We start from the raw sequence: 13,519 nt of genomic DNA, 5'->3' as shown, positions 1-13,519 counted from the left end.
TGATATATGAGTTTTGAAGCCTAAAGATAAATTAATGTTGCATAAAAATTGTTAAAGATACTTTAACTAATAAAATAGGGTTTTTGGTAGGGTTGGGCAAAAATAAACAATCTGTATTGTATTATAGTTAACTATACTATATTATACTTAAAAAAACTGATCCACTTTTACTAAAAGTTCAGTATACTATTTTATGGTTTAGTTTTTAAAAACTGAACTTATAATAGTTTCGGTTCAGTTAACTCTGAGAACTGTATCTACTCTTTTTTCTTCTCTAGTTCCCGTCTTCCTAAGAAAACCTTATTTAATAATAAAATATAATAAAAGAAACCGTTCAAATAAAAAATTAATAATGAATTTTTTAAGACAAAATTTTTTTATCACAAATTTTTATATTTTTTTTATCAATAAACATATATTACTTTTTAAATAATATTATTTTAAGTAATAAAAGTAAAATATATTTTTTTAAATTTAATTTTATTAAATGATTAAGTAATAGAAATCATAAAAGAAAAAAAGACTATATAAAAAAAATAATACTTTAAATATATTATATTCTTTAACATATTATTGAATATGTAAAAATATGTTAAAAAAACTTTTAATGATATTAAAATGTGTGTAAGCGCACACACTAAAATAACTATTTATTTTAAAAATCAACTTACTTTAAAATAAATATCAATATTATTATTTTTAAATGATAGTATTTTTCTGACTAAAACTAAAATATATTTTTTAACGTTAAATTTTATTAAATGACTATATAATGAAATATCATAAAAAAAATAGTAATGTAGCAAAAATAATTAATATTATAGAAATATCAAATGACAAAAAAATTAACAAACGTAGATAAAATAAATTATATACACATAAAACAAAAAAATATAAATAAAAAATTAAAAAATAAAAATAAAATAAATAAATAAATAATAAAATAATTAAAGAAATATAAATAAAATAGAAAATAATAATATCAAATAATTAAAAAGTTAATTTGTAAGACACTTATGAATAAAATAAAATAAATATTAAAATAAATTTCAATTAAAAAGAACATGTATTATCATACTATTCAGTTTAAAAACTAATACAATTCAGTTTAAAATTAGTATAGTTAGTAGTTCAGTTTAGTTTATATTGTAGTTTAGTACAATTTAGTATAGTTCAATTCAGTCCAGTTTGATAAAACAAAAAACAGTTCAGTTCAGTTTGTCTGAACTGTTTTACAACTCAGTTCAGTTTAGACAAATTAGTTTTTAGTTTAGTACAGATTTTAGTAGTATAATGCAGTTTAGTTCTATTTGCCCACCCCTAACTTTTGGTAAGTTCTAGGGTGCTTTTAGGTTGCTCTATAATGTCTTTTCTAATATGTTTTCATTGAAGCTATTTTTTTTTTTTGCATACGATAGAGACGTACAGGTTATTTCTTCTAATGTGCTTTTTCTTAGGTTAAAATATCCAACAACAAAAAATGTATTCTCTTTTGATGTTTCTAAAATTTTGTTAAAATGAGATTGTGTTGCATAAACAAATTTTATACGATAAAATTGACATACTTTTAAGTTCATAAATGTTTTTTTTTTTATAGTTTGTGATGAATGTTATATGATATATGGTGTTGTATATACAGAAAACTTAATTGTACCATAGGGGCCGAATGACCTAAAAAAAAGTGAGGCATATCACTCGAGGTGGACGGTCCTGGAACAACCAAGACAACAACACATTACTCACATGGACAGATAAAGCCAAACAACATCTTTGACGTTGGACGGTGTTGTTCGACAGACAAGTTTTCTTTACGAGGATTAAGATTTCATTAATCCAATCTCATGTCAAAAACTATAAATATGCGTCAAAAGTAAGAGGTAGATGATCGTATTTATTGTGTATTTAATACAATTGCTCTGAACTTCCCGTACAGACCATTTATTAACTTAAACATCAGAGAACCCTTGATAGGTACCACTCCGGATGGTGAAGTGAAGACAAAGACGGGAAGGAGCAGCTATCGGACGGTATTAAAAGAGAAATTGTATAAGTGTTTTAAGTGACTCAATCTCATACCCGAAACATTAATGATATTAAACATTTGATTAGGTGCAATTGATTTGCGATTTTATTATAAATGTATATATATATAATATATATATATAGGTTTGCTAATGCGTGTATGTCTGTTTTTCAGTTGGTACATTTTAGCAATGTGTATCAGATTTTAGTAGAATAAAATACTCTTATATATTATGGATTATAAGTTTTAAGGTTAAGGGTATTTTAATAATTTTCATACGCAAAACTAAAAAAAAAAAAACCCCAAATCCTTGCTCACCTCCTTCATTCTTCTCAGCCCTTTCTCTTTCATGTCTCTCACTCCAGCATTTTCTCTGTCATCCTATGGTAGCCCCAATTGAAAAAAAAATCATTTTATAATTTTTGTCTTATCTAATTTTGTCTAATTTTCACAAACATAAAGGAATTGGTAATTGACCTGGAAAAAATAAGAAATACTCGCGGTTAAACAATTTCTTACAAAAAATGATTTTATAATGAGTTTTCATTTTATAATTTTTGTCTTATCTAATTTTATCTAATTTTCAGAAGCATAATAACATCAAAGGAATTGGTAATTGGCCTGGAAAAAATCAGAAACACTCGTTAAACAATTTCTTACAAAAAATGATTTTATAATGAGTTTTCATTTTATAATTTTTGTCGTATATAATTTTATCTAATTTTCACAAGCATAATGACATCTAAAGGAATTGGTAATTGGCCTGGAAGGTTTTTTTAGAGATAATGATTCAACATATGCATATGATGAAATTAGAGAGGTTAGTGAAGATGATGAAATTAAAGAGATCTTGAATGAACCTTTGCCTGAAGGTGAATATGTCTATGACTCAACTCTTTACAAAGGCAAATTGTTTAACTGCAAGTGTTTCTGATTTTTTCAATTGGGACTACAGTAGGGATGATAGAGAAAAGGTTGGAGTGAGAGAGATGAGAGAGAAAGAGTTGAGAGGAATGAGAGAGGTGAGTAAGGGTTTCCGGGGTTTGTTTGTTTTTTTATTTATTTTGAGAATGAAAATTATTAAAATACCCTTAACTTTAAAACTTAGAATCCATGATATATAAGGATATATTTGTCTACTAAAACCCGGTACACATTGCTAAAATGTACCAGCTGAAAAACAGTCGTACGCGCGTTAGCAAACCCCATGTAGCATTAAAACCCTGTCTTGAATTGAGGAAACAACACTGACAATATCCAGAAGTAAAATAAAGCAGGGAATCTTTGAGAGCTTAAATTGAAACTCTAGAAATAATATCATTTTATCAATTCAAAGCACATTCCCACACAGATCAACTTTCTCTCTCGCGCACGGAGAAAAGGCAAGGAGGGAGAAATCGATGCCGCGTTCGGAAATGGCTTCGGTGGTGATTGGTGTCGCCGGCGACGCCTTGGACTGAGCGGAAGGTCCGACAAGGCGGCTGGTCCGATGGAGGCTAGGGTGCGCGCGTGTAAGGGGAGGCAAACCCCTCCCTAGGGTCCCTTGTTTGAAGAAGGGGCTCCGTTGTTTGGATTCTTTGTAGGTGAAGAATGAAGATGCTTGCTTGATCTACTAGAGAAGATGAACGAAGTGAAACCGTGGTTGCTCTGCTGGAGAAGATGAATGAAGTTCTCAAGCACAAGCAACCTGACAGAGAGTGAAGAGGCAAGCTGACATAAGACGTGGCCTCGCCGTTTGCCACATCAAATAAAAGTTAAGGCCGTTTAATTTTAAGGACTAATAGTAATAGTTTCAAAACTATGAGCAATCAAAGTTTCGAGTAGGGACTAAACCCAAAATAGTGTGATATTTAAGGAACTAAAAACAAATTTAACCCTATATATATATATATATTTATATATATATATATATATATATGTGTGTGTGTGTGTTTTTCTTGCAAATAAGATATATCTAGTGTGGTAACGTTATTCTTTTATGGGTGATGTATTGCACTATAACAGGCAAAAAATGATGTTTTGGAAGATACTCGTTTGAATGAGTTAGCATGACAACCGGTACATAATAAATTTATGAATAATGATAGCATAACATATTTTTATATTCATTTAATATAGGTTACAAGGATAAAATGATAAAAAAAGTGTTTAAAAAAAAATAGTATCAATCAAATAAATGTAAAATATTTAGATATAAAAAATCTTCACTCTAAATTTATTAAAATAGTAGTTGTTGCTAAACATTGACTTTCATCGCCATTACTTTCCGAAGACCTTTTTGTTAGGATTAATGTACTTCTCCTCATTCAGATTAAACTGAAAAAAGTAGGCGGACACAAATTATTATCCTTTTTTTATATTATTTAATAATATTATTTCAAAATACTTTTCCTTTTTTTTAATAGAATTATCGCTTTCGTCTTCTCATCTTTTCTTAAGGGCAAACAAATTTTAAAATGGACTAATTCATTTTCAATTATACAGTATACATATTTTAATCAGTCCTTTAGTAATTAACCAATTAATAAATTGGTAGTAATCACAATTATTCAAAATCACGACGTAATGACTGACAATTGTAACACTTATTTTTATATATTTTGAGAAAATAATAATTGAATAAAGAGTGAATATGTCTAAATTGTTTAATAAAAAATCTTAATTCAAAAGTAAGTTTATTTTTGTTTCTATAATGCAAACCTTCTCTTTTTATTAATTTGTTCATATGTGTAACTTTGATATTTCACCGATCAAGTTGATGAATAATAGAAAATTTATCTTAATTATGATATGATGATTTACAAGTTTGCATCAATAAAATGATATGAAGTTTTTGTATATTTTTTGAGTATAAACTTTGAAGTTATTCTTTCTTGTTAGAAGGTTTCTGGTAAAAAATGTTAAAATTAAAATCTTGGTGTTGAATTTGTGTGTGTATATATATTGTTGAATTGTAAAATTGAATGTATTGGTTTGGTATTGAAATACATAATTGAGAAAATTAGGTGAAATGGAGATAATAAATGTCACAATAGTGTGTGTAATCAGATGTTGGACATTGTTTGAAACAAGTTAGAGTGAATCAGATTGATGGGACCTTGCCCCCAGATTTTTAATATATATATATATATATATATATATATATATATATATATATATATATATATAATTTATTTATTTTAAATTTTAATATATTTTATATATATTTAATACTCACAAACCTTTTATACATTTATATAAAATTTTTATCATTTCAAAGTATTTGTTGACTCCACATATATATCATTTGAGTCTCAAGTGATAAAACTCATCATTCAAATTATAACCTGTACTTTAAACAAAATCTATAAATGTCTATAGTGACAACTTATTTCTTAAGGCATGAGTTTATAACTTGGATAAAATCTATTTTTTTTATCTTTTATTATGAGAGATACTTGAGATTGAATATTGATATCCTTTTAAGATTTAAACATAAATTGTAAATTCAACTAAATCTGAAAAAGTAAATTATAGTATTATTTATAGGAAAACATAGACTAAAATGGTAATGATTAAAACTTATTAAAGTTTTTTGAGAACACTATACTGAATACTGAATTACAGTACTAGATTGTTATTCATTAGTAACAGATTCAAAAGTTATTTTTGAAAATGCGTTTAATTTGTTCTTTGGGTAAATAATGGCCTTGTGACAAACATAGAAAATAATTATATTTTATGTTTTGGGATAACTATTACTATATATTAGTATTATATTTAAAAAATCTGGGTAGTAGTATAAAAGAAATTTACTTAATTACAGTTACGTAATGATGTATATTATGCAGAATAAGTTGATTAAAATAATTTTTGGAAATGAGTATATAAGGAGGAGATAGGGAAGGTAGCATGTGGCATAGGCTTTATTAATTTTTGTTTTGTTTGGTTGAGCGCTGCGGTGTGGAGAAAGCGCGAAAGGGTGGTGGAGATGGACATAGACCAGTTGCCCAAGAACGCTGCTAACTACACTGCCTTAACGCCGTTGTGGTTTCTGGAAAGAGCAGCTACGGTGCATCCTACCAGAAACTCCCTCATCCATGGATCTCGTCGCTACACGTGGCAACAGACCTACCACCGTTGCCGTCGATTCGCCTCTGCTCTTTCCAACTACTCCATCGGACCAGGAAACACTGTACTCTCTCTCTTTCTCTTTCTCTTTCCTTTCTCCTCTCCATCTTGGGTCTCAGATTTCTCTTCTCTCTCTCTCTCAAACATCTTTTGTCTGATTTCCTCTGTTGAATATGGAAATTCTAATAGTTAGTGTTCACGTGTGAACAACTTTTATTTTATTTCTGTTTAATTATGTTCTGTCCAGAATATAACTAAAAAAACATTTTTTAAAATATCACTTTAATATCTTAAATTTTGTTATTAAGAAAAAACAGTAATTTTTTGTAAAATCTTTTTTCAAAATGTTTTTATTATTTATATATATATATATATATATATATATATATATATATATATATATATATATATATATATATATTTGGAGACCAAAATAGAGTTCATCTTGTGAAAGAGTTTATCTTTGTTGAAACAATAAATGTTAATATGATAATACCGGAAAAGAGGAGAATGCGAGAGTTAATATTGTAATATGTTGATTTATGATAATTATTTTGAAAGCTATATATTTCATATTTTTAATTAATTGAACGATATGAACATTAGATTGGAGAGAAAAGTCGTACTGTAACCTGACAATTGTAATTTTTTTTATTCTAACGTGCACTTTGCGATGGTTATTAAATTCCAATTTCTTTTAGGAACTAATCGTGCCTTCTGACTAAATTAATTGATAATTGTCAAAGTGAAAGACCAACTTCATTTATGTTTTTATAATATGGTGAATTACGTAAATTGTTGACCGGTGATGTCTATTTTAATATCATTCTTAGATTGTTTTTTCTAAACAGAGGAGAAGTTTCAATACACCGATGGATGAATATTTTACTATGTACTAGCTAATTTTGATTTTTTATATAAATTCTTTGTTATCTGCTCGACAAATGTTTAAGAAGTTGAACAAAATACTTTTAAATTTCTCTACGGAAACATAACACAATTTGGTCAGCAAGTTAAAACTTCGAATATCTGTATTTATTACAGTTTGGATTTAGCTCGTGAAGTTAATTATAACAAGTAAAAACACGAACTACTCAATCATGATGATGTCGATGTAATTGTGTTGTTGTATGGTGTGTTCATGCTATTTTGGCCCAGTGCTATGTTCTGGTAATGTAATGTTGATGTTAATGGATTACATAATTTTCTGATACTGCTTTCAACAGGTAGCTGTTATTGCACCCAATATTCCAGCTCTTTATGAAGCTCATTTTGGGATTCCAATGGCAGGGGCTGTCTTGAATCCTGTTAATATTAGACTAAACGCATCGACAGTAGCCTTTCTTCTTGGTCATTGCTCAGCTGCAGCTGTAATAGTTGATCAAGAGTCCTTTTCTTTGGCAGAAGAAGCTTTGAAGATATGGTCTGAGAAAGCCAAAACCTTCAAGCCTCCACTTCTAGTAGTCATTGGTGATGAAAATTGCGACCCTAAGTCACTTAACTATGCTGTGGGCAAAGGAGCCATTGAATATGAGGATTTTCTTCAGGGTGGTGATCCTGAATATGCATGGAAACCCCCTGAGGATGAGTGGCAGAGTATTTCTTTGGGATACACATCTGGTACCACTGCTAGTCCGAAGGGTGTGGTATTACATCACCGTGGAGCCTATCTCATGTCTCTGAGTGGAGCTCTTATTTGGGGAATGACTGAAGGTGCTGTGTATCTTTGGACACTCCCCATGTTTCATTGCAATGGTTGGTGTTACACTTGGACACTTGCAGCTCTGTTTGGTACTAACATATGCCTTCGCCAGGTACACCTTTGGCAAAGTTCTGCATTTGTCTGAGTGATTGAAAGTTAAAACAAGTTGGTGTTAACTTCTTATGTCTACTGAATTGAGTGATGTTCTGTACGTGCCTTGTTGATATCTTGTAACTCTAGCTTCAAGTTTGATGCAATTGTTAATTTTTATTCAAGTTAAGCACATCATTGATGATAGAGATAAACTATAGTGGCATGGTTCAAATATAAAGTTCATGTACTTTGACTAAGATTTCAAAATCATACTTCTAGACTTCTTCATTTCGCAGTATTAGTCTTTTCACAGTTTCTTGGTTTGGTAACTGTTAGAAGTTGGAAGTTAGAAAAAAGGGGGGTAATTGATGTGAATATGTCGACTTTATAAAGAAAAAGCTTTCTTGATTGGTTGAGAATTGCCGTGGATATAGAATATAGATCAGGTTAGTAAGCGGCTTTTAGAATAAAAGAGGGTTGCTTTAAGCAAATGCTTTGGAGAAAGGTGATGCTTGATTGATTTCTTACTTGCTTACACTTGAAATGACAATGCCTGTTTGTATATTGTCATCCACAGCCTATGTATAATTCTAGTTACTTAAAATAGTATTTAGAAAATTCTATTACATACTGGAATTTTGCAGCAGGTTTTAATCCTTCTACTTGATACAAAATTCAACAATTCAAAGCATAATTTGTAGTTGTTTGAATTTGAGTTTTGATAGTGTCTTCGTAAATATGTTTTCAAATTGAATTTTTGTTGTCTAGTAATTAAGTGAATTTGTTTACTTGCCCCATCTATGATGAAATGATATTTAGTAGTTATATGCTTGGTTTGTGATGATGCATTGGATATTTTTGTCATTGCAATAGTTTATTTGTTGAGATAAGAGTGGTTCATCTCTTCTTTTAAGTTATATTGCTTGACTTCTGGTTTCTGTGGCAGCTGTCATTACTTTATTTCCGGTGTTAATTGTACTATTGTTGCTTGCTTTTAGATACTCTAAAGAAAAATCCTTATTAAAGCAAGAAGGTATAACCCGATGTAATCTTCAGATTGTACCTTTCTTGGTTCTGCCATGGTAGTGCTTTTCTTTTGCCTTTTGACTCCGCTAAGGTGCCATTTCACAATCACTTTGCATCCAAGTACTAACTTTCACTTGATTTATTAATGGAATTTGGAGTAATATAAGAAAGATGTTATTCATACTTATTTTCTTCTACGAAATTTGCTTGATGTTTATTTTTTGCTGGCAGTTTTTCTTTTTTATGTATCATTTACATTCTAGTAACATGGTATCTTCTTCTCCTACAGAGTAGATAGTTCTAGTTGTTTCAAATATTATTTAGAAAATCCCATTACTTTAATCCTACAGAGTAGATAGTTCTAGTAGTAACTAGTGATTACATGCTAATTTGAAGTTAGTATAGATTAATAAAACCAACACAAATAGCAAAGAGCTTGGTTAAAGCAAGAGCTCGGTTTTTAGTTTTATGAGAGAAATAATAAGCAGCAAGTAGTTTTGCCCACTGAAGTGAGTGTGGCTTTTGGACAATTTGACCAGAATATGCGCAGATACTATACTGTCACGTTAACAAGTACTATTGCATACTTTGTTGAATATTTGTTTACGAGAAGTTGATTGTCATAGACTAAGTCTTACAGATATCCATCCTGAATTCATTTTTTGTCATATGTTTACTCAGGTAACAGCGAAGACAGTCTACGAAGCCATTGCCAAGTATAAAGTGACTCATTTTTGTGCAGCACCAGTGGTTCTTAACACAATAATCAATGCCCCACCTGAGGAAACCATACTTCCTCTCCCGCATGTTGTGCATGTGAATACAGCTGGGGCTGCTCCTCCTCCTTCTGTTCTTTTTGGAATGTCTGAACGAGGATTTCGTGTCACACACACTTATGGTCTCTCTGAAACCTATGGCCCCTCCGTCTATTGTGCCTGGAAACCAGAATGGCAATCACTTCCTCCTGAACGCCAAGCCCAGCTTAATGCAAGACAAGGGGTTAGGTACATTGGCTTGGAAAACTTGGAAGTGGTGAACACAAAAACCATGCAACCTGTTCCTGCTGATGGCAAAACTGTAGGTGAGATTGTGATGAGGGGCAATTCTGTGATGAAAGGGTACTTAAAGAACCCTAAAGCTAATGAGGAGACCTTCGCAAATGGATGGTTTCATTCTGGGGATCTTGCTGTGAAACATCCAGATGGGTATATAGAAATTAAAGACAGATCAAAGGACATCATCATCTCTGGTGCTGAAAATATCAGCAGTGTGGAGGTAGAGAACTCTCTTTACTCGCATCCTGCAATACTGGAAGCAGCAGTGGTTGCAAGGGCAGATGAGAAATGGGGTGAGTCTCCTTGTGCTTTTGTCACATTAAAGCCAGGAGTGGATGATAGTAACCAACAACGTATAGCTAAGGATATATTAAGGTTCTGCAAGGCAAAGATGCCTGCTTATTGGGTTCCAAAATCCTTTGTGTTTGGACCCTTACCTAAAACGGCTACTGGGAAGATACAGAAGCACTTACTAAGGGCAAAGGCAAAAGAGATGGGACCTGTTAAGATGAGCAAGTTATAAATGATCATGACGAAAAAAGGTGCCAGTTATTTCAATTTGTGATTAGGATTCTGCTTGCTTGTTAGTCCAAGTTGTTATCTATAATGATATATATATATATATATATATATATATATATATATATATATATATATATATATATATATATATATATATATATATATCAGAGCTTTTATCTATGTTTCAAAAGTGGTTAATGAGACAGTGTCACTAGTGCATTTTGAAGTCAATAAATCCAATTTTGCTTCAATTATAGCTTACAACATGTTTTTTTTTTTCTTTTTCATAATGTTCAGATAAGTCTTCCACAAACTCCAAGAATGAAGTTCCTGAAAATTGGACTGAGAAGTAGTTCAGTATCTTGGCGATCATTTATTATTGGGTTTATGACATTTTATACTCAGACACTAGTTGAAACTAGGTATACAGAAAACACGAATTATGCAACTGCATAAAATAAGGTTGGACACACCGATGATAATCAGATTTAGACAGTGATAAATCTAACAATGGTTACAATTAAGCTTGGACTTCCTTTATTCCTATGTTTTTTGGTTCTGTCCAAAGATAAATAAGACTAAACAATACGGTAATATTGGTGAGCCTAGAAAACTTCATGGTTTTATTTGAGGCTACGTGTCTCTTGATTGATACAATCTTTATTTCTTTAAAGAATAGTCGGGACAAAATTTCTTTCTTTTCGCGTGGATTTCAATAATGTGTCAGAAGCGAAATGGGGTTTTCAAGACCACCATTTCAAAATATTGCTATATTTACTTTCTTATCTACCATGAATTCTGCTATTTTATTTTTTAATTTATGAAAAAGGATACTGCTGTTTGATTTTATAGATTCTAATTTTGTCTTTTTCTTTTAATTAATTGATACAAGTGATTGAAATTTTTAGTTCACCGAGTGTTTGGTGTCTGTTATTATATTATTTTATTTTATTTTTAGTTAATTTATTATTATTATTTTGGATTTAGTTTATATTTTTTTATTATAAATAAAAATTATATATATATATATATTTAATATAAGGAAAATTAATTTCATACCTATTTTTCACTAAAGTTTGGTTCTTGTGAGAAAATAAATAAATAAACTTTTATTGTCTTTGTCACTAACTTCTTGTGGCATATCTTTGGCGTTACTATTGTCTAGTTCTAATTTTGATCATCTCAATTAGACGACTATTGTGTCGTCAACGACATCTTCACATAGCTTTTACGCACTTTCGGTGTTTTTTAAAATTGTGGATCTATTTCTTTTTTGTTGTGTATGGTGGCACGACTTGCAATGATTTAGAACATAGAAATCACTTTTTTTCATCTTTCAAATTCATGGTGAGTAGTTGCATGTCTCATCTCCTCTCAGACAGCTATTCAGAACATTTAAATTACTCTTTTTTCTTTTTAAGGTTTTTTTTTAGTTTATTAATGACTTTCGCGACTGTCTCTTCTAATTTCCTTTTGTCACCATTGTGTTTGACTTGTCCATATATGCTTAATTTATTTATGTGGCTTTTCAAATGACTTATTTGTTCAAATGACTTATTTGTTCGTTGAATGTCAATAATGCATTCTTTAAGGCATTATTTAACGATGATGATTTGTAAGAAGAGATTGACATGTAATAACCTTTCACATTTGTTGTTTTTGCACATTATTAACAATTTGGTATCATTCAAGTGTCAAAGCATATATTTTTATTACGTCTTTATGAATTGTATTAATAACAAGCTTGTATATATTCTTAATTAGTTTGTTATTATTATATTTATTTTTATTTTAAATTTAATTCATATTTCTTCTATTATAGATAGAAGATCCCATGTGTATATTCAATACAAAAAAGAATAATTTCATACATAATTTTCATTATATTGAATCATTCTTCTTTCTCATCTTTAAAATATATTGATCTTAGTATATTAATATTTTTTAATATTTAAAAAAAATTAATAATATATTTTGAAGATTCCGGAAAAACAGCACAAAAACAATTAATAAAAAAAAATACAAATTCCATAATTTTAAACCTTGTTCATATTAGAGTATATTTTTAGTCTTACAAGTGTTGAGTTTCGGGTACAAATCTTAATCTGGGTGACATGAAAGATTGGAGTTTTTGTTTTAAATTATTCTGTTTTCCTTAAAATAAAATATGAAAATTATTTATATATTCAACATGAGAAACTTATTATACCTTATTATACATCACATTCTTAATTGAATAAAAATAAAAAATAAATCTTAACACTATCATACATATATTATTTATTCAATTGCACAACCTTATTTCCTACTTATTTTACGTATGTTTGGTTACATCTTATTTCCTAATTAAAATATAGTCTTGAACATATGACAATCAAACAAATATTATACTCTAAGTGCATACATTATTTTCTCTACTCATTCTTTTTTGTTGGAAATTAATTTTAATACACATTTGATACATTCATGAATTTGGCATGGTGTTTTTTTTAAATTAAGTGTGGAAATTAACATTTAAAAACACATCCGACACATTCATGAATTTGAAATGATCATTTTGTATATAAAGTGTAGTTGTTTTCTATACATTGCATCCATCCATTAACTTTTTACCATCTTTACGGGAAAAAAAATATCAATTCAAATTATTCAAGATTTAAATTTGAATTTTGATTTTTTCTTAGTTTTTAAAATATTACTTTGAGATATAGTTTTACAATATTCAATTTAATTAATTAATATAGTTGATGAAAAATATTATTAATTAAAATAAAATAATTTTATTATTAATTAATAATATTGGGATGTAAAACCAAATTAGGTTATGATTAGTTTTGAAATATTATTTAATCTATTAATAATTATTATTACTTATTAAAATTTATTTGAATATAATTATTAAATTTAAATGTTCAATAATTTAAAATATCAATAATATTTTAATATAAAATAATACTAAATATTTTTTCAAAATTATTTTTTATTAAT

General features: G+C 29.1%; 1 protein-coding gene across 1 annotated transcript; it reads left to right on the top strand.

Moving 5' to 3' along the window:
* Positions 1-5,904: 5,904 nt before the first annotated feature.
* LOC108347898 (acetate--CoA ligase CCL3) lies at positions 5,905-11,055 on the top strand. Its single transcript, XM_052871732.1, has 4 exons — positions 5,905-6,197; positions 7,360-7,947; positions 9,636-10,551; positions 10,829-11,055. Exons 1-3 carry the CDS (start codon positions 5,994-5,996, stop codon positions 10,530-10,532), a joined length of 1,689 nt encoding a protein of 562 aa, XP_052727692.1. The 5' UTR covers positions 5,905-5,993; the 3' UTR covers positions 10,533-10,551; positions 10,829-11,055.
* Positions 11,056-13,519: the final 2,464 nt, after the last annotated feature.

Source organism: Vigna angularis, chromosome 1 (assembly GCF_016808095.1).
Source record: "Vigna angularis cultivar LongXiaoDou No.4 chromosome 1, ASM1680809v1, whole genome shotgun sequence".
NCBI lineage: Eukaryota > Viridiplantae > Streptophyta > Magnoliopsida > Fabales > Fabaceae > Vigna > Vigna angularis.
Note: the sequence above shows the minus strand (reverse complement) of the source record. Positions and strands in the feature narration are given on the sequence as shown.